The sequence below is a fragment of the Stylophora pistillata genome, chromosome 14 (genome assembly GCF_964205215.1).
Source record: "Stylophora pistillata chromosome 14, jaStyPist1.2, whole genome shotgun sequence".
NCBI lineage: Eukaryota > Metazoa > Cnidaria > Anthozoa > Scleractinia > Pocilloporidae > Stylophora > Stylophora pistillata.
Genome location: NC_142532.1, coordinates 14,307,047 through 14,331,235, shown reverse-complemented (window position 1 = coordinate 14,331,235; position 24,189 = coordinate 14,307,047). Strand labels below are relative to the sequence as shown.

Here is a 24,189-nt window from a genome sequence, read left to right as displayed (position 1 = left end):
TGGCTACGCTACTCGCTATCTATTCCGTGATTGATAGTGGCTAAATTTAATGGCCTAACAGCGCGTAGTTGTAGACAAAATGGAATAAAACATAAGATTGCATTGTTGTTCATCTTTGAAGGACTAGCAGTTGTAATCTAAAACAACTGGATTAGTCGCCCACGATTCTTTTGCGTGCTTTACACGGCACTGGAGTCTGACTACGCCCTCATCGACTGTCACGAGGTCGCGATCTAATTTTTAATAAACAAATCGGAAAAGGTATTCAAGCTGAAAATTCTCAATAAGCAAAAAGAGTGGGCGGAATTTCCGTCTAGCAGTTCTTTTATTTGGTTAAATGATTTTTAGTTACGTTATTAACAAATTGAAATAAATTTGCTGTTTTTAAAAATAATCTGCACTCAGCAGACATTTGACATTTTTCACGGATGTTCTATATCAGGAACACTACATTTCGGGAATAAACGGCATTCAGTTCTAGAATGCGTCAATCAGAAAGAATTTCACGTATCAAGGTAAATTGAGCACTTTCCAGAGATACTTTCAGTTATATCACCAAAATACTCATTTTAAATCTTAAGACACAAAGAGTAGTTGCATTCTCTGAGTCAAAAAGCCATAACAAGGTATAACTGGGAAGCAAAAGATTATTAACATCTCAGTTATAATCTCTTTCTGGGAATTTGTTGCTAAATTGCCGATATATTCGCTATTGTTCGCTTGTATTTTCAGGAACGATGAAACCTATTTATTAAGACATGCATACAAATTAAAATCATTGGCCTAAATCACGTATTTCTGTTAACCTGTGAAATGCAGCTATACTAACTCTATCCTATTTACGTAAGACCACTGTTGCAACTTCCAATCTCCCCTTCCATTTTATTTCATCCTTAAACATTTGATGAAGTAATTTCTGCAACAAGGTGGGACTGGCACATAAATGCTGGTGTTAAAAGACGCGGTCACCATGGAAACATTTCAGGAGAGCCTTCTGGCAATACAAGTCCACAATTGTTTGAGGAACCATATTGCCTTAAGGGAGAATCAGTTGCATCATATCACTTAGATGTTAAGACACAGGTAATTTCGGTAAAAACGTGGAACTCGCACATAAATGCTGGTGTCAAAAGACACGGTCACCATGGAAACATTTTATGAGAACCTTCAGGCAACGCAAGTCCATGATAATTTGAGGAGCAATATAGCCCTCAGAGAGAATCAGTTTCATCATATCGGCTGTACTTTAATACTCAGCACATTCAATCATGGAACCACACCGTTCTGATGGTGCCGTACAATGCTCCTTCGGAAGGGAATCGCAGAGTAACTCTTATTAACATTCCCATTCAAGGCTTCAGTTCTTCCTTTATCGGCTTGCTCTTGCTTTAATCGCGTCAAAAGACGCAACTCCTGCCGATGTTTTGCTTTGAGATTTTCCAGCCTGAGACGACAGTTTTTGTGGAAGTCAGTGAGAATCGTTTTCATTGTTTCTTTGCTGTTGTTATATTTGTACATTGGTTTTTGTTTATTTAAAGATTCCAAGTAGTCACGATGTTCTGGTTCAGAAAAAAAGAGATAAAGTATGTCAATATCCTTATGCTTATTCTTGTCAGCTTAAACTATGTAACATCATTGAACACTTGTCACTGAGAAATCGGGTATACTATAAATAATCAGAGCAGTGATGAATACTTTTAAAATGAATCAAGGTTTTTTTTTTCTTTTTTTTTTTTTATTTCCAAAGTAGCGAGGCGTTGAAATGCAAAGGAGATCAGTGGGTCTCTGTAAAGAACGGAGTTGTGGGGAAGACATTAGCTATCAAAGACTCACTTCCATTTTAGTCATGGGTGTACAATCTTGGTGAGAGTTAACAACTGGACGGCTCACTCGGGAGTCAAACGACTCAGAAACCCAATCGACAAGTCAGCTTTAGAAACTTTTTACGGTGGCCGATTTGCATCATCAGCTCAACTGATAAATATAAATTATGTTGTAATACTTCCTGCATACTTTGGTGCCACGATTTCTCTAAATTCTTACTCCTCAACTCATAGAATTCGAGTATCTTACCGAGTCTCTTTGGAGATGGACTACGATTCTTCCTGGTGGCTCTCTCATACAACAGGAAGATAACTGTCAACACACCAAGTGCACCTCCACACCACGTAATCGTCTGGATGTACACCACAGACTCTGCATCAAACAAACTATCTGTCTTCTCGGCCGTAGTGTCTTTCTGTAGTCCCTAAAAATTCAGCATAATGTTCTGATCATTAATCAAATAACAACCTTGTTTGCGTGTGAGTTGTGCTTCCAAAATGAGCTCAAAACGAGGTTCTCTCACTCAGACTGGTGGCTGAGATCGATTTAGGACATCATATATCACACCCAGTCAGGTTGTTTGTTTCATGTCATACGCCGATAGTAGCTTTCCGCTCACCCAACCCCTGATCGGACGATGAAACAAGTCAGTTGGTAACGTTTTTGGTTTTTTTTTTAGCCACAGTTTACACCCCGATATAACCCATCTATATAAAAGTTGTGGTGGACATCCTTCGATGCAACAGCATATACAAAGTTGATTCGCTCTAACGTAGGGCTGACGCTTGAAACGTCAGCTTTTTAACTCTTTACGGCGGCCAATTTACTATTTCAACTTAGTTGATATTACCAAACTACCTTGTTACCCCCCCCCCCTGACGCAGCACCACAGTTTCTTTAGAAACGTACCCCCTTTATACAAAATTTATGTCGCCAACGCAATCCGTGACTACGATTTTTATTGACATCTCGAAACAGCTTATTCTCAAATGCAAGAAACTTTGGTAGTCGTTTTTTAGAGTAAACAAAGAGACACATTAGAGAAACATTGCTTGAGATCGGAGTATCCTATCTGCTGTTTAAAGAAACGATGCCCCAACGAGGACAGGAAGTTGTTTGTAAAAGCTTCGTTTAGTTTCTTTCTCCTGAAATACTACAGTAACTGGCGAACAGTCATACAACAAAGGAAGAAAAGACTCATCATATAGCAACAATGATAATTACCGTGACGCCTTGAACGTTATTGGTGATAATTTGAAATACGGACGCTCTCTCCTCTTTTAGAAAGTCACGAAAGCATTTTTGCAACTTTCTAGCATATCCAGCCATTACGACTCCATATGCTGAGGAAAAAGAGATAATCTTGGTCATACGAAGAACTCCATCACTGAACAACTCCTTTCGACTTCCTAGAGTGTATGAATCTATGAGGGCGCCATCTACACGTCTGTCTTTCAAGGACTGGTATAGGTCCTCAAGAGTCGATACTGTGGGTAAAAAAAAATGAACCTTTTTGGCACTATGTTTATAATAGTTCAATTGATAGAGAAGACATAACTATGTTACCTTCTTTTTCCTTGAGATGAGCCTTTGTCCAATAATTTCAGTCTTTGAACAAGGCGATCCGACGAGGAAAAATCTCAGGGAGCTACTATGTTCTTGGACACACTGAAGTCTAAAGAAACCTTTAACCGAGCACTTTTCCTTCAAAAATCCTCCTCGAGAGATATACTTTCAGTCCTTCTTGACTGGACTCTGAGTTTAATTCGAGCTTACCTCCATGCATGCGAGCATTCAGTCGAATTCCAAGACGAAATTCCGGGGAATCATCAATGGCGGAAACCTTAAAATGTCAAGAAGTAAACATTATTAATAAGGTATATTGATGGAGAAACATAATCCTTTAGAACTGAGCCACCGAGGAACCGAGAGAGGTACTTTAAATTTTGATTAAAGCTAAGTCCTCGCAAGAAGTTAGGGCGAAGAGGAAAGTTCATAATGTTAACAGTGTTAAAATTGTGGAATTTCAAAGGAGGTCTGGTCGAAATTGTAAGATTCACAGACTTGTTTCGCTAATTAAGTTTGAAAGACAAACTGTAATCATACCTTTGATCCATACACGGCGATATCCGATTTGATGACATCCATTGTCAACGACGTGGTGATGAACGACATCACCAGCGCGATGATGACTAGGCCACACGTGATCCACACGATTCCAAAGAACTTAGAGTGTATAGCACGGGGCACACGATCTCCATACCTGACAAAAAAAAATGCAAAATTGTACCACAGAACCTTTATACCCGATAATGCAACAATCTTAACTCAGAATGTAAGTTTTCGTTCTTGGTGTCATATTTTCAATCGACATCAAGACCATAAAAGGGGTATGGCCATAGAGAGGTATTTGTAGGAAAGGAATGCTCCCTTTTGAGATCAGTAATTGATAATAAGACCTTAACAGCTCTGCCTAAGAAATGCGACTCGATCATACTTTATGTAACTTGTGTTAATATTTTGTGACTATGTACTTACAAGCCTTCCTTGCTTTAATTGATTAGGAATAGAAACCAGGCGAGCAAACAACACATGTTCCATTTTTATCTTACCCAAGAGTTGTCATGGTGACAAAGGCCCACCACATTCCTTCAATTGGTCCTCTTATAAGGGAGGAAGGAAATTCTTGTGCATTAAAAAAGAAATCCTGTTGGAAAAAAATTATGGACTGCAAGTAAGCCCAGAGAGAAAAGTCGTTGTTGTAATCCATTCCGCTCAAGTGAAATGTGGTGAACAAAAATCCCCTGCCTCAATTTTGTTTTTTTTTGTGTGTGTTTTAATTGTGTTTTGGTTTAGTTCCCCCAAACGAATTGCATCATTATTAACCGCCTCCCGGTTAGCTAAATTGGTAGAGCGCCGGACTGTTGTGCGGGAGGTCGTGAGTTCAAATCCGGCCGGACCAACACTCAGAGTCTTTACTTAACTGAGAAGAAAGTGCTGCCTTTGCAATAATATCTGCAAATGGTTAGACTTTTCTGGTCTTCTCGGATAGGGACGATAAATGGAGGTCCACTCTCACAAGCCCTTGTATGTGAAAAAAATTTGTGGGACGTTAAAGAACCCACACACTGTTCGAAAAGAGTAGGGCACGTAGTGCCCGGTGTTGTGGTCTATCTTTGTGTAGTGTCTATCAAATTGATGGGGGGTAATGCGCCTTTGGATATTGTATAGAACGGGCGCAATATAAATAAGGAATTCATTCATTCATAGAGACATTAATGAGATATTACTACCGAGCCTAAGCCTTGCAAGGCATAAACGGTAAAGGCTACTGAAAATTAAATGAGCTAGACGTAACCATAAAGTGGTTGTTCTTCAAAAAAAAATTCTGATAAGTAGTGAGTAAAAAATCAAACAACACTCACCATAAGCCACATGACAATTCCAGAGAAGAAAGCTGAAATGAACACAGTCACGATCAAAGGCCACAAGTTAAACACAGCTTTGACCACCATTTTGGCCGCAGCTCCAGGTTCGTCTCCAGCTACTATGAACGACACTCCAGCGGACTGCACCAAAGGCGCAAAACCATACTCATTAGAATAATCCGATTGCTCCATTCGTCCGTAAACGGGAAAGCTTAACTCGTTCGGGTCATCTATTGCTTCTCTCACTTTTTTCTCGGAACTTTTCTTAGCTGAAAAGTTGCGCCCCGAGTAACGAAAGTCAATTTCTGTGTAGCCATGTTGTTTACATTCACCACAACAGCTGCGAACGACAAGATGCAGTATTGGCGGGAAAATACCACTAGCGTTGCCGATCGCACCTTCCGCCATATATGGAGGGTTCAGCCAATAGTTTGTGTGAAGCTTCCTGTAGCAGTTACAGGTTTCTAAAGCAAACAAGAAATGAAGTTCTTTAAATTTTTTCCACTGAATCGAGAGACCAATGTAAGCTAAAGAGTCATCATCATTCTCAAATGATTGTGTGGAAGCAATTTTCTTGGAAAACTTGATGCAACATTCCACATGGGGTGATTATTTTAATTGTGCTGACAAAATACGAACACGGTAAAAAATCGCCCCACATTTCAAAATGTGAGCAGTTTCGAACAAGATTGTAAAAATTTGCAAACCTACCCGCAAAAATAACCGAGGAAGGTGTGCCGTTGCCTTTTCTGGTAAACGCTCGAACCTCGATGCTGTAAATTGTAAAAGATTCCAAATTGCGAAGCTCAAGAGCAAAAATTTTTGGTCCAACTGTGATGTTTTTCTCCTGCTCGCCTAGCTCTGTATTAGGGTTCCTGAGCCCTCGATAAGTCACTGTATAACCCAACAGTATGCCATGAACATAATAAGGATTCCCAATCGGTTTCCATGATACTGGGATCGTCGTGGGAGTGAATTTGCTTATGGCTTGAATATTTTCTGGAGGCCTTCCTGGAGCTGCATAGGGATTGCAAAGGTATTAGATTATACAATTTAATGGCTACACGTGTTTCTACTCTTCTTTGCAAATGTGTTACGTGTACATGTCTTTGGTAAAAAAAAAAAAAACATTGTCAATGGCAAATTCCTTCTTTGGCAAGTTTTACCTTGACAATTTATCATATTCAGAAAGAGGCATATTGCATTTTTTGTAATATACTTTGCCAACGGTAAGTTTTCAATGATAACATGTCTCTTTTCTCTAGTGCTGATGCAGTTTTTTTCTTGAATCCGAAATATAAACGTAAATTATCTCCTAAACTCCACTAATGGGCCTGTCCGTAGTGGCTTCTATGGACTACGTCAGCATAGCTATGACCGTGATTTTAGTCTATATATCTCGACCTTGAGGTAATAGATACCAGTCTCTACTGATGAATTTAAAGAGAAGCCAATTTACTAATACTTAAAAAAAGCAACGAACGAACAAAACAAATTCAAAATTACCATCCTCATCGGTCTGCACGACAACTTCAGGGCTTATGACACCCCAGCCCATCCTAGTAAAACCTAAGACTCTGATGCCGTAGTAGGTGTATTTCCACAGTCCTATCAGCTCCACGCCGGTGCTGTTCGGTCCCACTTCGTGATCCTTGTACAAGTCCTGGGACTCGTTCATGGCACGATATAAAACTACATACCCGGATAGCACTCCATGGACATAGCCGCGTGCTATTGGATTCCAGTTCACTTTAATTTTCGTAGAACTCGTGTTGAAAACATTGGTTAATGTTGGTGGTCTGCTTGGCCCTAAGATGTATGAAGAAAAAAGATATCCTTCAAGTTTGGACTTTTCATCGGATATTAAACTTGCTAACTGGAGAAACATCTTCCCAATATGATAAAACGGGTAAGTTTCTAAAGAAACTGCGATGCTGCGTTGGTGGAAGTAACATGGTAATTTTGGTTTTATCAATGGAGTTAATAATGTAAATTGGCGTCCGTAAAGAGTTTTAAAGCTGACGTTTCGAGCGTTAGCCCTTCGTCTGAGTGAATGACGAAGGGCTAATGCTCGAAACTTCAGCTTTAACCACTTTGATTCTACATTAATTGATGTTAATTTAACCATACACACCCTGAAATCATTATTTCTAAATATCATTATTTCTCCATATTTCCCATACTGTCCTCTCTACGTCTATTGGTGCTCACAAGATGAATTCGTTTATCAATCAAAGGTTCCTAGCTTGGCGATCATTTCCTTTATTCTCGTAAACTTGTTGAATGATTCAAATTATAGCTGCAGGGAGAAACTAGATGCGTGTTTAAAGGGTTAATTAGGTGGCATATCGTCGTCCTTTAAAAAAAAATTCAGGATGATAATGGCAATGATTACAGTCATAAAAACTTTTATAAACTTCTAGGGAGGACTTACGGTCTTCTCTTGTGGAAACAGTGAAAAACTTTGCTCTGACGCCGTTCCCCTTCGAAGTGTAAGCTAAGATGGTGACATCGTATTCTGTGTACTTGGACAGGTTCTTTAGCTCCACTGTGGTTGACTCAGCTGACACGTTCCTTGTTCTTAGCATTTCTTGACTTGACCGCGATTTCTTATACAGAATTCTATAGCCAAGGATAACGCCGTTTTGATGATTTACAGGCACAGGTCGCCAATGGATGAATAAGCTTGTTGAAGTGGAGTTGTCCTTGGCAACAGTAAAATTCTGCGGAGGTTTAGAAGGCACTGTATCGAGAAAAAGAGACTTAAACTATTGGAGGTTTAGTAAGGTCTGATAAAGTACAAAAAAATTTATGCAAATCTTTATTTGTACACGTATCGTCCAGGACCTATTACTGATCGTTCAAAATACGAACATGGGTAAACAACAAAAAATGATTAAATAAATTACAAACATAGTATACAACGAAATATCAAGAAATTAATAGTGATAATTAAAAAAAGAAATGATGCTATGACTCTCAAGAATAGCCTTCTTAATATGATTTTTTTCAGGTCTGATTTTCGCTATTGCTTAAATAGCGCTATCTACTGCAAGGATCGTGTATCATATGTATCTAATACCGCAGTTCAAAATATATGAACTTCATATATTTCATTGTATCTGATTTATCACTTTCACGGGTTTATTACGAATCAACTCAACGGCCTGCTTCCAGTTGGCTTGTTAGCTCAATTGATAGAGCGCTGCAGTAGTATCGAAGAGGTCAGTGGTTCGAATCCCGTACAGGCCTGATTTTTTTCAGGTCTGATTTTCGCTAGTGCTTAAATAGCGCTATCTACTGCGAGGATCGTGTATCATATGTATCTAATACCGCAGTTCAAAATATATGAACTTCATATATTTCATAGTATCTGATAATAAGTTAAGCTAAGGTAGAGCTAGCTTACATCCATCTCTCCTGAGAATGTAACCGTTTTTTTTTTAGAGCTAAATAGGTCTTTTATGTACTCAGGATACTCTCTATATTGATTCTTATAAACTAATACTGTAGACTGATAGACACGTCGTTGCCTAAGATTATAAAATTGGACGGATCTTAAGATCTGTTCATAGGGAACAGTTTTACCATAGCCTAGTGCAGAACTAAGGATATAGATTTAGGGATACTGTAATCGATCGATAATGAAATGTTAGAAGCCCTTGCACGCTTTGTTAAAAAAAATTAAAAGCAGAGCATCGCTGACACTTGACCCTAATATTTTCACCATTTGATACCCCCTATAGGAATATGAGACTAAAGGTGACAAAACGTTCAAAGTACGCTCCATTTTAAACACTTTTGGATTGCAAAGAAGTTTAACTCGTCAACCATTTCTTTTGTTTTTGTGGATAAACTATTTAACACAACCCGCTAATAAGCAGGCAGGAAGTGCACTTCATGCACGCAAAGGGTGTTTTACAAACATTTCTTTTAAAATCGAGTGGAGGGCCGTATATGTCATGAAAGATATCAAGAAAGCATTTCGTATGTATCCGAAAAACTTTAGTTTAGTTAGCTTTACATACGGATCATTGAAAGACGGTTAAATAAATTATAAGGCAGCATGAAATTAAAAAGGAACAATGAAGAAGAGAATACGTTCGTTTGACTGAACAACTGGTAAGGGAAACGACTGCGTCGACATCAGGCGTAGAGTACAGCTGCTTACCATCCTCGTCCGTCCTGATCATGTAACCTTTAGACAGCAATCCCTCTCCTCTCCTGGTGAACGCCCCAACCTGGAAAACATACGCTCCATATTTCTTAAGACCGTAGATGGGGACGTGGTGGATGTTTGCACCAACAACCTCTGTTTTCCAGATGTTAAGAAAGCCTGGTTCCACACGACGATATTCTACTCGGTATCCTAGCAACCGGCCGTGTACATACCGTTGGGGAAGAGGGTCCCAGTGCACTCGAATGCTCGTAGAACTGGTATAGTATATCTGTGAAATATTTGGAGCCCTGCTGGGAACTGCGAGATTGGAAACGAAAATTGATTTGAAGACTCAAGCAGATAAACAGACAAAAAGTGCATATACTGATGTAGCCGTTTAGTGATTAAGGGTGTTGTATTTACTATAATAATCATCCACCTGCCAATTAGGCTATGAAAAGTAAAGCCTGTTCACGAGCCAGGTGGCCTATCAGGCCTGTGGGTAAATCCAGTTTCCGTTGCATAAAGTGAGTAGGAGTATTTCTACTCCCCCCTGGATGGAATGCTAGTTCATCCAAGGGCTACCCCCAGTATTACATTATGGGTTAAGAGGGGCACTGTGAGAGCCACGTGTCTTGCCCAAGAACAAAACACGATTCCCCGGCAAGGACTCGCGCCCGGACCACTCCATGAGGCGACCACACCTCTACAATTGACTTAGGAGCTCCAAATTTATATCGAGTGGGAGCTAATGAGGGCAACGCCCGAATCGACTATGACCGCCCGTATCGACCAAATAAATCGAGGGAAAATAATATCATTGTATTAGCAGTAATGTGCAAATGCACAAATCTCAAACCATGTTTTTTTTTTACTTTCTTTCACTAACCTTATACCAAAGATTAGTATAGAGCTAATAACGTTCTATTACAGATGTTGCAATGTGATTGGTATCTATTACGTGTTTAGATCGGCATTTTCTTGGTGAGTATACAGCAATGAATTATGTTCATTCGACAATCGCTGATTCCTCCCTCACTTTTAGATAACTGGTAGTTAAGAATCAGCCTTACTGACTCCCACGAGTTTTCCATGCAGTTAACCTCTTAACTTTACATAGCTCAGACTATAAAAGCAGAAGGGCTTTAAGATTTGCAGAAAATTATTAAAACAAACAGAGAACCTTACCACCCTCGTCTGTCCATGCAATAAAATCTTGGCTGAAGACACCCACTCCTATCTCATTGATAGCTGCTATGCTGATTACGTAGCAATTATATATCACTAGTCCAGAAAATCGATGGCTTGTGACACTGGGCAGGATTTTTATCACTTCTGTTACTTTCGTTTCTACCCTTGTGAGATTCATCTGGTAGCCAAGCAAGACTCCATGAAGGTACTTCTCTGGCAGCCGTTCCCATTCAACGAAAAGCTCCGTGGAGCTCAGGTTTCGGGCGCTCACAATTGCAGGTGCACCATCTGGAACTGATGTCATATCTTACATTAGCACATGACCAAACATTCAGTCATTTGAGGTAACTAAGAATGAAGGGACCATTTTTATTTTCAAACTCAAAAACCAAAAAACCAACCTCCCTCAAGATTATTCCGAGCGTATTGAACTAACCGTGTGCCTTTGTCAGTGTGAAAAATGAGTATAGCAAGATTCCAGTCGTCAAATGGAATAATCAATAACCATCTTTTCTAAAATGTTTAACCAAATGATCTGATGAAAATTGCAACACTTCCCGGTACGTGAAGTTCACTCCGCACCCTGATTGAATTCGCTCAGTTCGTCTGCCTTTTTGGACACGTTGGGCGAAGCACTGTAGGAATAAAGTGTCTAGACTAAAAACACCGAACTATAACCTCGGCCGAATCACTGGATCTGGAGCTCGGCCTCGGACTGCCAACAATAACAGTAAGATTATCACAGTGTCGAATACACATTTATTTCCCTTGCTAAAGGTCTAAAGTTTTCATACTTTCTAAACAATTTCTTACCATCCTTATCTGTGTAAGCGCACACTGGGAATGAAGCTATTCCATCCCCTCTCCTGTTGTATCCCATGACACGCACACAATACAAGGTGTAGATCTTTAAGTTCCTCAGCTCTGATTCTGTGTTTTCCTCTCCAGATATCACACGATTCCGCGAAGAAGCGTCATCATGCGCAGTGTAAACAAGACGATAGCCAAGGATATTCCCGCCAACAACAGTGTGGGGTCGAATTTTGTTCCATGTGACCATGATGCTTCGAGAGCTTGTGTTTCGAGCTGTGACGTTTTCAGGCGCGTAACTAGGAACTAATAAAGAATGTGCTGTTTTAGCAGAAGCGTGACGTGCATTCTATGATCAGTCGTAGTAATAAAAAGTGATTACCCTCTCGATGAATTCGAACGCAAAATAAGATAAATAAACATTTGAAGATGTTCTAACTTCGTCGAATGTGACTTAAAAATCACATTTAAGAAAAAAAAAACTGATTCGGTCATGCGCATGCGCTCTCACTGTGTTAGTCACCATCCCTAAGTTTATTTAAAAATTCTTATTTTTTTCCTAAGTTACGTAGTTACACCTTTGCGGGTACAAATTGTGTGTCGTCAAAATCAATATTTGTCTCATACAACTGCTTCAATTTTATGAACGCCAAATTTCTAAACCTCCCTTAATTGCAACATATTACAGTTTACATTTTCTTCCATTTACCATAAAACTTTAACGCACAATTACATCAGAAACTTACCGTCACCGCTGGAGATGTATTCCGCTTTAGCTTCCATTGTATGCAGCATCTTCTTTACTATCAGAGCTTCTTGTAATGCAATTATTCCGCTGTACCGAGCAGCCCTGAAATTAAACTGTAGAACGCATTGTACAACAGCCCTGAAAAAAACAGAAAGTGAAACCATGTGAGAATATTCTTGTCCTTCAGTTGGTCCTTGTATCGGAGTTAAGAGGTCGTAAGACGTAGCAAGTTGAGGCAACATCCAGGTCTGGGGACGACTGCGATGACTTTTTCCCATGTTTATCTTTTTACACGCAGACTGAAAATTTTCCATCATCGCACGTCCTTTTCAATACATTTGTAACATTGGTTGATAAGATTTGAGATACGACATCACGAAGAGTAGGAAAATATTTGACTTCAAGCTGCTATTCACGCAAAATTCGATTCACAATACTTACTCCAAAAGACGCTTTATAGTTCAATTCAATTATGGAAACATGTTCGGCCAATTCAGTACCACACTGCTCTTTGGCAAACTCTTGAAATCTTCAACACAACCTCAACAGCTCCCTAACTAATTACATCGACTGTGTTATCTTCTATAGCTCTTAACAGGCGACAAATAAAAGAAAGGTGTCCTTCAAAAGATTAAGACATAGTAAGAACCCATACTGATAAGCAAGGGATCCCAATTTTTAGATCAGGTCGAGTTACTTTTTTCAAACTAGGTCTTTTGATTTTGTTAAGATTCTATGTCGAGTGGATACCGTATTGCGATAATGCAAATTTAAAAAAAGTTGGCCGATGAGCGATGCAAGGAGCAGGGATAGTGCAGTGGTGTGAGCATACGCCTCCCACCGCTGTGGCCCGAGTTCGATTCCCGGACCTGGTGTTATATGTGGGTCGAGTTTGTTGTTGGTTCTCGTCCTTGCATCGAGGGTTTTTCTCCGGGTCCTCCGGTTTTCCTCCCTCCGCAAAAAAAACAATATTACATATTCCAATTCGATTTGGAAACAGTGAACAAGAAGATCCACCCAAACTATTAATTTTTTTAAAATTCCCGATGACTGTTATTTTCAATCTATTTACGACTTCTCACCCTTTCCCCGAGCTCTCAGCAGCTCCACACCATTTGACATCAAGTGAGTCCAGAGCAGAATCTTCGTCGTAAATATGCAGTAACTGAAAATCGTATAAATAAATAAAACGTGTAAAAGGATGAAAATACCAGTCCCAAGTTGAGCAAAGAGCTAGGCAACTGGGAAACAACAAGGAAACTAGTATTTGAACGGCCAGGGATCAAACAGATTATAAAAAGGAATTTATGTCGAGTTAAACTCTCATGCATTTCTTACAACATTGAGCAACTTTGATTACAAAATCCAGTAACCCTGATTAACCCGTGGAAGACATGCAATTTGTTAAGTAGTCAAAGTATAGCAAGCTTACAACAAGTATATCTAAAACTAACAATATCACAGGGTATCTCCTTTGGTGAGGAGCCAGACAACGCTGTATGTGACATTTGAAAAAAAAAGCCCTTAAACAATACTAAAGATCGTAATAAGAAGACTTCTGAGTTGAAAGAATGCTGATCACATAAACTGTGAATGTCAGGTTACACTTAATCACGATACTACGAGGATAAATGTGAAAGAAACTTACATTGTACCTGATCTTGTTTGTAAGCGCTCCTCTGATCACACTTTTTGGATCCAATAGTTCCGGAGTAAACGTTTCGTCTGGAAAACTGACGGGCGCAACAAAACTGATATCTGAATAAAAAAAAGAAAGAAAAAAGTAAGTAACGCAGTTGTAAATATATACTATTACATACAGAAAGTCACTTAAAATGAAGTGACTAGAAATGGTGTGTGTTTAGTCACCTTGGAATGAAATACACCTGAACGCAATACGAACTACCAATCATCGTGAAGCATTTTTCATTAAGTTTCAGTCTTTTTCCTTTTAAATGAAACCACGCACCGAGACTTGAATAATTATATGAACTGCAATAATGAAATTGATGAACTTTCGCTTTCAGCGGTTTTTACACGTTTAAAGTATTCCGTTGGTATATCAAGGATGAGTTTTGGTATATCAAGGAGGACGTTTCTTCCATAATTTTATCAGTGCTAATTTGAGCTGCACATAGTTAAAGAAAGAGAAACAAGAAAAAAAACAAAATAGATCCTACCAGGACACAAATTTGCGTTGCAAGCACGACTCTCTCTTGATGGTCCGAAGATCGAGCAATCCTTTCCCTCGTGTTTTGGTGCAGGGTTGTTGCATTGCCGTGACCTGACCCTCTCGCCTCCACCACAAGATCGAGAACATGATGAGAAGTTCGACCAATTTCCGTAACCTCCATCTACAGGGCAGGGTTTTGTGTTACAATGCTCCACCTCCCTTGGAGGTCCCAGACGAGTACAATCCAGTCCACCTGCTTCGGGTCTCGGATTTGTGCAGTTGCGTGTCCGAAAATGCGTTCCACCTGCACAAGATTTTGTACATGGGCTGAAATCAGACCAGTTCGAGTAACCTCCGTTGACTGGACACGCCTCAGTGTTACACCGCTGGTTTTCCATTGCTGGTCCAAGGTGAGAACAATTTCTGCCATCACCAACAGGGACAGGATTATCACATTTTCTCGTTCGTGTTTGTTTTCCTACACCGCAAGTTTTTGTACAAAGACTGAATGCACTCCAGTTGCTATAGTTACCATCAATAGGACACACCTTAATAAAGCAGGATAGCTGTTCATTCGCGGGCCCAAATATTGTGCAGTCTCTACCTCCATACTGAGGAGCTGGCTCAGTGCATGTTCTCGTCCTAGTCTTTGTTCCTGTGCCGCAGCTTGTAGAACATTCACTATAATCTGACCATCCACTGTAACGGCCATCAATTGGACAAGGATTTTCATTACAATCCACTTCCTCTAGCTCAGGACCTAACGTTGAACAGTTGAATCCACCGTATTGAGGACTGGGACGGGTGCAAGTTCTAGTTCTGTATTGTTTACCGTCTCCGCATGTGAGTGTGCAAGAGCTGAATTCCGACCATGCAGAGTAGTTACCATGGATAGGACAGTCTCTGAGAAAGCAATCTTCCACATCGATTGAAGAACCTTCACAGGAGCTGCCTCCGTGTTTTGGCGGAGGGTTCGTGCAGGTTCTATTCCTTGTTTTCACACCCAGTCCACATGAGACCGTACATGGACTAAATTCAGACCACTCAGTGTATTTTCCATCCACTAAAAACGTAATATCAGACACGTTATTGCTGGAAAAGGCTGATTTTCAAGGCCCAGTGGCGAATCCAGGGAGAGGGTGTGGGGGTACAGAGCCGTTTTATTTATTACTCTTTTGACACCAAAAATTCTTGCAAGGACAGGATCGCATGTAAGTTCTCGATCTGACGTTTTAAATAAAATAGCTTACCTTGAAATACTTCTTTGCTTAATCAGGCTCTAGTGTCATAAGAAAACAGTCAGAATGGGCCAGTCAGAAAAAAAGGCCTTCCAATCTTTATTGTCTGTTTCCTATTCTTATTTCGATTCCTTTCTACCTCCTTTGCTCATTGACTTATCTGTATGCGGACTAATTACATATAACATATACGTTTCACTAAAGAATGCCTCTGTTATAATAATGTTACTACAATGCTCCATACCTATACATATAGGAAATTGTTTAAAGTTTGTGCATTATGAAATTTTAATGCAGTTTCTGCATTGTTCAAATGGTCTTTTGAGTGCCTTCTTATTACAGCCTATTTCACTTTCCTCCACTCTGCTGAGGTAAGGTTTTTTTTACCCTTCTCGGCCCTAGCACAATTTATCAAAGTGCACACGGAAACAAAGAAAGGAGAAGAAATAGGAATGAGAAGACAGAATTCGAAAACTACTTCTCAAAGAACTCAACGAGATAACGCGGCGGTTATAACAATAATTGCACGATGTATCACCGTAATACTCGTTCCGGATGAAGTATCATTCGAAGATGGTCGATGAATCGCGATCTTCGCGATAATCGGCGAGTATGGTTTGCATTATTGTCGCTCAATCATACATTTCGAAAGGCTCGCAAGTATATCACATTAATCCTAAACTTATCCCGAGATCCACTCATAAACTACAAGGGGTGCCTTTTGTCAACATAAACACACAAAAACCCTTTGTCTTCAATGATCGATTTGAAATGATACACAAATGTAGAATGTTCCATATTACCTGCCTTGGACTCCATGATATAACAAACATCCTGTTTTGATAGAACATCATTCCAGATAGCTAGTTCGTCTATGGTCATCTTGATGCTATTTAACCGAGCATTGCTCGCACCCAGGATTAGCATATGATTTGGCGGAACCGACGAAAACTTAAAATTTTTCCCAACGTTATATTTCTCGTACGGCACGCTACTACAGTTGAGAAAAACATTAATTTTGTTCTCTGTTTTGTTCCACGAAAGAGCCACGAAAACCCAGCTCGCGTAAGTCCAGTTTACTTGTACGTGTCGCTGGGTTACACGACCATTTACATAAACACCAAAAAAATCACCGTCGACTTGCATCGTTGTTCCAACAGCTTGCGTGGCAGAACCTATCTGCATGACAAATCGTTTGCTCTGACGATCGTCAACTCGAAGCCAAAAAGTTGCCGTAAACCCTGTTTTACAAGCTTCTGGATTACTTATACAGTGATAAGAGAAATTTCCTAAGTCAGCCCAGCTTCCTAGAAATCCATCCAGTTGAAGTCCGTTCTTGCTGTAGGCCTGTACACTTGTGGTACCTCTTTGGTCTAAAATTCCAGGATCTTTGAGCGTGTTGAACGGCCAATAATAGCTCGCCTTCTGATACCAGGGGTCATCACCTTTGAACATGGACAAAAAAGTTAATATTGAATACATAACTGATAATCTGCCGCTGACAAATACATATTTCTACTACAGCAAAAATGATGCAGATATTAATGATAATGATGAAGATATTAATGATAATGATGAAAATAGTAGCAATAATGGTAGAATGATGACGATGATGAATGATTTTCGGAGAGGAGACAGTCCACCGGTTTTCGTTGGATTTAATCTAGACCACTGATGATACAAGAAAACTCAAATGGGAGAATGCTAAGTTCAAATGTATTTTTCCTTTAAAGGAAGTGTAGACGACTTGGTTAAACGCGCTGAGCGATCTTGAAATATGCAGGGTGGAAAAGAATGAAGAATGGTACAATTATCTCTTTTAGTTTTTTGAGAACCGATCAACACTATCATTGCTTCATTGAACCGTTCAACATTACCATATGCTTCATTAAACTATTACGGTAATCATTCTTGTTCTGATCTTTATAGAAAGCAGTTTTCTGTTCTGATTTTCATAGATTGCTTGATTGGAATCGGGACTTGACTTTATGTTCATTGTACCTATTTTATGATTTGCTATCTTATTATCTCAGTATTTCATCACACTGTATCAAATGATCGAGATACTGATCATAGTTTAATCATATCACGATTGAAGGATTTAAACATCCTTATTGATTGAAGGATTTAAACATCCTTATTAATTATTGCAAAATAAAAAGCAAATAATAATAATAACAAAATGAAACCCCCCCCACCCCCCGTGATATTTTCGGAGTATTTCAGTTACCAATTTACCGTTAAACGACATTGCTTGTGCTCAGTTAGCTTAATGATTACATGCATTCGAAGACGGAGATTTTGTTTATGTTGTAAATCCTGAATATACACATCTGCCGGTCCACAAGTATTCTGATTTTCACTATGCAAATCACATAAGCAAAGTGCGTAAAAATTCACTTTATACATTGGATTTGTTTTATATTGGTCTTTTGTTTCTCCTGCTATAATCAGATTAATTTAAGACATGGAACATTTTCTTCTGACGCCGGATTTGCTCTAGGGACTGAGTCTTCCAGAGAACTCTTTCCGTTGGATAAATAAGTCAGACCTACGTTTACAAATCAGGAATCGTGACTGAAAGACTAGCAACCACGAACACGATTGTAATTCAAAGTTTCTAAAGGTACCACAGCGTGGGTAGAAAGCATTCGTCGCCAAATATTGCGGAAAGCAAACCACATTTCTGAAATAAGTAACATCCACTCAAAGACAAAGCGAAACAGTATGAATTAAGATTATTTACAGTATACAATATCTTCACAGCGAGCGCGTAACGAAGAAACTTCGCGACTGATCGCGGCAGCTATTTCATGGGATTTAATTTTGCCTTTCTGCCCTGTCAGATTCTAAATCATGATATCCATTTCCTATCTCTATAGTCTTTCTTCTTGATATGAGTCGATGAGGAATAAATACTTCAAAAAAAAATCTGTTCGTGCCCTAACTATAGCAGTTTTGAATTATTTTTCATTCTCGCGGTTTTCCAAGACGACAGGTTGTTCGCGGGTCTCATATGTTGAGCTCCACTGGAATCCAATTGTTCGGGCATGGGAAAGAAATCACCAAAAATCAGGAAAGAAAAAAAAGACATAAGGAATAGTTATATATATTTTCTTAGGGCTAATGCCAAAATTTTAAAAGAAAGACGAAGGCTAGTTTTAGCAAACATTTCTAACCCCTAATGAGTATTTTGATAAGTTTCACTCGACACCTGTAGGGATATTTCCAACGTAGTAGATCGATTCATTACCAATGCACAGATGCAAACGACATAAGGATTCATACAGGGTAGTTTGTAGTATAATGAATTTACATTTGCATGTTCTAATTCACTAACTCTGAAATAGTAAACAGGAACTGAATTATATGGTTTATGTATGGTCTCAGCCCTAAGTGTAGATTTAGTCCACCATTGTCGATCTAGATCGTAGGGTTGAATATGGTGATATATTTCACAGCTCCATCTTGAAAGAATCTGTTTCAAATGCTGGTTAATTGAAAAAATGCGTTACGTGGTGTTTGAAATTTACTTCAAATAGAGCTTTCCACAATTATAAATGTGACAAAAAGGAGAGCTCTTCTTAGGGAAACACTTTACTGTGTACCACGGAGATATAGTTATTTACAAATATGTAGACTCTAGGATAATGGTAATGATTTTACACACGAACTTTTCAAAGAAGGTATCTTACCAGCTACAGTAAGCCCCTTTACAAGGTGAACGCACTGAAATTAAAAATAAAAGAATTAGTAGATGAGATGAGGAAGACGAATTTTAAAATCCTAATGTTGATCATTAGGTATATCACCTGGGTCAGTGTTATAATAGTTACGAGGTTACAAGCCTTTCCCAAAACCATCTTCATCGAGGAATTGCGAGCCCGGAATGGATTTCACCTAACTTTAGCCATAAGCCTTTGATCAATCCATGTTGCATTTGTTGTAGATGACTGTCTGTAGAGTTTTTCATGACAATCAGGCGCTACTCCAAGGTCTTCAAGCCAAGGTCTTCCATTCGTTATATAATGGTTTCATTGAACTCGGGGGCTGTATTTAAAGTAACAAGGAAACATGTTGTTAATAATTGATAATTGGTGCATAATTACAGCGCCGTTCGGTAATACTGTAAGCCTTTCTTTTTGTCAATGAGTGCCAAGGGGACTTAGAGTGATTAGAGTGTAAAATCAACGCGCTGTTGTATTATTGGACGAGGACGCAAAGTAAAATACTTGAGGAAAAAATTTTTTTTGTTTATCAAGTATGCCATCACACAATTTAGAATCTCTCTTCAAAAATTTTTCGTGCGGAGTGAATGCTTTAGTTGGGAGTATGAAAAGGTTTATTTAACCACAAGTTGTCCACAAAATTCATCTCCAGCCTCGTTAGAAGTGAGGATACCTACGAATTCATTTGAAACTGCATTAAATCTGAAGATCGCTTTAAAACACATACTAGGAACTTAATAAAATGAAATTAAAACGCGACAGTATCTCTTAATCTAGTTATTAATCTAGTTATATGAGCTGAACAACAGACAAATTTCTAATATCATAACATTTTAGTAACATTTTAGTAACATTTTAGTAACATTTATTAACATTTTAGTTTAACATTTTATATAAACCGCGCGGAGCGGTTTATAAAGCGTCATATAAGGAACCGCTCGAGCAATCAGATTGCTGGAAACTCTTTGTTCAGCTCTGAAATTATACTAAATATACATATATATATATATAAATGTAAAAAACCTTATCCTTGAATCGGAGAGTGCTCCACAGTCATACGGAGCTTTGTAAACAATTATTTAGGAAAATAAAAATTAAAACTTGGTACTACAGATCTGTTTCGAAAGGATTAAAAGTCCTCTCTCTTCAGGTGGATAAGACACTAGTTGGCTAACGATCCTTTTAAGTAGGTGGTTTGAGCAGCCTTATCAAATATTTAGTTGAGTGCCGGCACGCACTCGCCAGTTCGTTCCTTTTGTTTAGGGTGCCCGCCCCTGTTCTGCATATGATAAAGAATTTTTCAGCTATGCAAAGATTGCATCTCTTTGTGGTATTTGAGTACGGCCTGGAGCGAGCTATTATTATCCAGGTCACGGAAAACTCCGTTTCAGCATCCTTTAGGGACCAGATATATTTGCTCAACTCTGTTGTGTTCCTTTTGTTCTCATGTCTAAATGAAGCTGTATGATTTCTACATCTTGTTTTAAATTGGATATATCAACAAAGTTGAAATGGTAAATTAGCCACCGTAATGATTACAAAAGCTGACGTTTCGAGCGTTAGCCCTTCGTCGGAGCGAATAGAGGAATTGTGGGTTGTGTGTGCTTTTAAAGGCAGAAAATGAAGCTACGTTATTGGTGGGAGCATGGCAACGAGAAAAACATGAATAAATTAGTGGAATGAAAAGCGTTCGTTGATCCCTGTGGAATTTAGACTACCGGTTTTAAATTGGTTCGCAGTAGGGCCGACGTACGTTTGGGTTCCCAAGGGACATTCAACTGTGGCCTGGTAGACCACATTTTGAATTAGGCAGTTGCCACGTAACGGGCAAGAGTGTTTGTCTCTACAATTGCATGATTTTTCTTGCAATTGAGAATTATTTGCGAGGGAGGACTTGTTGTGGGCGTCGATTTTTCTTTCTAAATTTGGCATGCACGAATAGCTTACTTTGAAAGTGCTCCTATTAAAAATTTTTCTTAGCGAGTGCCCTGGCGAAAAGGATTCTTTTACGATGCCTAAAAATTTTTTTTCCCAAGTTAGTGGCAACGTTCTTTCTAAAAGGTGGGTTATACCAAGTTATATTTCGGTGTCTTCCTCTCCCTTCTGCACTCCTCTGGTCTTTAGTTGTTGTGTCAAATTTTAATTGATGATTATAGCCACTTGCCTCTAACGCTTGCTGATACATAGGTGCTGCTTTGTCGAAGGATACTCTGTCCGATGAAATTTCGCTAAGCCTTTTATTGATCGCCAGGGGAATGTTCTTTAGGATGGAAGGTGGGTGATTACTATCACGGTGCACATACAGAGGTGTGTTGTTAGGCTTTGAATATGGCTCATAAGATCCTTTGTTTAGGTTCAAAGTGACATCGAGAAAGTTGACCACTTTTTTGTTTGCTTCGATAGTTATTTTTAAGCCGTTGGTGCTGAACACTTTGCAAATATCTTTTTTAATTTTTTCGATCCTTCTCGGTGTTTGCTGGAATGCACCCAGGCCGTCATCCCTGTACAAGCCTATTTGTTTTCTGATGTCTTCTGAAAGTTGGTTTAGTAAGTACGATCCCACTAGTTCACAGGTTTCCGCACCGTCGTACGAGCCCATTGTAACATCAAATGAAGTTGTTGAATGATTTTTGTTCCATGGGGTGTTGTCGTTGAATAGAAGGGATTGCTTGGTGTGGAAAATAATTATTCTATCTTCCGCGGAAATGTCGGTATAGGAAGAGGCGAAAGATAGGGCGTCGCTTAGAAGCTTGTGTGAAATGGACGGGTAGAAGTTTACAATATCGAAGGCAATGAACGAGTGTTGGTCTTTGTTAGGGATATTGATGAACCAGTCGAGGGTCGCTCTTGTGTTTTTCCATTGATGAACGTTGGTCTTATCGATGACGGCTTTGTTTATCTTATCAAGGATTTGCTTGCTTACTTTGCCTAACTCTGATTTGGTTGGATTAATCAGGCGGCGAGTGCGTGTCGGCACTCAACTAAATATTTGATAAGGCTAATCAAACCACCTACTTAAAAGGATCGTTAGCCAACTAGTGTCTTATCCACCTGACGAGAGAGGACTTTTAATCCTTTCGAAACAGATCTGTAGTACCAAGTTTTAATTTTTATTCCTAAATAATTGTGTATATATATATATATATACTGAAATAAATGAAAAACGAAAGTCCTCTTTTTCTCTTTCTTTCTCTTTGCTTTTGCACTACGCATTTTACCGCTGTTGCGGCTCTTCAGGCATAGCAAAATATAAATAAAATATATATTAAAAAATATAATATTGTCCGCAATGAATTAGGTTATTTGGTCCAAGACATTTTTTTGCTACTCAGAGTTTCATGCTCCATCAGGAGCAATCATCAGGCAACTGCCTGAAAAACGATTACAGTCAAAGTCGCATTGACCCATCTACATCGACCCATCTACATCGAGGCCGGAAAATGGGTAGTCAAATAGATTTTTGAATCAGAGGCAGTGCGTACATATCGAATTAAGTGCACTCTGATTTATTGTAATAGTTACATGTAACGGTGGGCAACCACGAAACAGGTCTGTAGGGATGTATATGTAGTTGTTTTTTTCCGACTACCACACATTATACCCGCTCTACTATTTGTATCGAGCACTGTTTCACGGACACCAAGTTTAATCCCTCTCTCTCTCTCTCTCTCTCTCTCTCTCTCTCTCTCTCTCTCTCTCTCTCTCTCTCTCTCTATATATATATATATATATATATATAACTAACTGCAGACAGTACTGTTTCGGCCTTCTGGGCCTCATCAGTGCAGTGCTAATGCTAGGATGGAGGAGAACCAATATGGTCACCCCAAACGATCCAACCTTTGTGGTATCGTCTAAGTCATGCCAGAGTGCTCAAACTAGAGTACACTAGCGAGCATGCGCAATTGCAGAGCAATGACTCATCCTAGTTAGAGTGCTCAATTTGGACATGAAAGCAAAGCTTTGTATGCCAAAGAGCTATATCTAACTGCAGACAGTACTGTTTCGGCCTTCTGGGCCTCATCAGTGCATATATATATATATATATATATATATTCTGCATACGAGGGAAACCCTGACCCTATACAACCCAAATAATCCCACTAAAATAGAATAAATGTTTGAAAAGAAAATTAGCCCTGAGCGGGATTTGAACCCACGTCCCCCCTGTTACTAGTCAGGTGTGATGACCACTACACTATCAGAACAACCATGCTGGCAATACGGCAATCGAAGATGTGATTTACGTGATCGGAGACGTGGTCTCCCGGGAAACTAAATTTTCAAGGTGACAGGGTAGGGGAAGCCTATAACCCCATATGAAACCCAACTAAGGATCTATTAAGATACACAACCGAAGTTGACTTCGGTCGTCACACCTGACTAGTAATGGTTTATTGTAATAGTTACATGTAATGGTGAAATAAAAGATCTGAAAAACTTTATAACACTATATTGTTGTTGTCATTGAAGGAGAATAGCATCACGTTTCCATAAATACTTACTGTTCGACGATGATGTTTACAATAATAAAAATGAGGAAACGTGTTTTTTGAGGAGAATTCCCTTAAAATATACATGTAATCGAAACAGTTACTCATTTGTATCATTACTTGGCGTTCTTTTGATAATCTCTTGTATTTCAACTTGAAGTGCACTTCGCCAATTTCCAAGTTTACTGTGTTGAACAACATCAAAGCCATTCGCGCTCCATCTCATACTTTTCCTGATGAAAAGGTAGAGTTGCTAGGATCGTTTTGGGCCGAAAATACATTTGCTGCCTTCACGAATATTTTTTAAACAACAAACTTGCCCTTTTCCGATGAGTTACTTAGCGGTTCCAGCCGTTGTGGCTTTAATTCTTTTGTAATTCTTTTGTAATCAAGTACA

At 39.1% G+C, this 24,189-nt stretch overlaps 1 protein-coding gene across 1 annotated transcript; it reads right to left on the bottom strand.

Annotated features, from left to right (window-relative positions):
- Window positions 1–306: 306 nt before the first annotated feature.
- LOC111334203 (uncharacterized) lies at window positions 307–20,071 on the bottom strand. The gene is made up of 20 exons (XM_022939898.2): window positions 19,384–20,071; window positions 19,267–19,300; window positions 16,375–17,016; window positions 14,341–15,396; window positions 13,809–13,918; window positions 13,243–13,325; window positions 12,159–12,298; window positions 11,416–11,718; window positions 10,600–10,896; window positions 9,424–9,729; window positions 7,687–7,995; window positions 6,759–7,061; window positions 5,964–6,269; window positions 5,250–5,716; window positions 4,437–4,531; window positions 3,931–4,087; window positions 3,601–3,667; window positions 3,049–3,311; window positions 2,074–2,248; window positions 307–1,559 (listed from the first exon to the last, which is right to left on the bottom strand). Exons 1-20 carry the CDS (start codon window positions 19,438–19,440, stop codon window positions 1,267–1,269), a joined length of 5,463 nt encoding a protein of 1,820 aa, XP_022795633.2. The 5' UTR covers window positions 19,441–20,071; the 3' UTR covers window positions 307–1,266.
- Window positions 20,072–24,189: the final 4,118 nt, after the last annotated feature.

What these genes read in the sequence shown, in the direction of transcription:
- LOC111334203 (XM_022939898.2), bottom strand. Translation starts at nt 19,440, where the DNA reads ATGAAGATGGTTTTGGGAAAGGCTTGTAACCTCGTAACTATTATAACA. An exon ending in GATCAGGACGGACGAGGATG is followed by an intron (nt 7,996 to 9,423) that starts GTAAGCAGCTGT and finishes TTCTCGATACAG; the next exon opens with TGCCTTCTAAACCTCCGCAG. An exon ending in TTCCTCGGTTATTTTTGCGG is followed by an intron (nt 5,717 to 5,963) that starts GTAGGTTTGCAA and finishes TGTTTGCTTTAG; the next exon opens with AAACCTGTAACTGCTACAGG.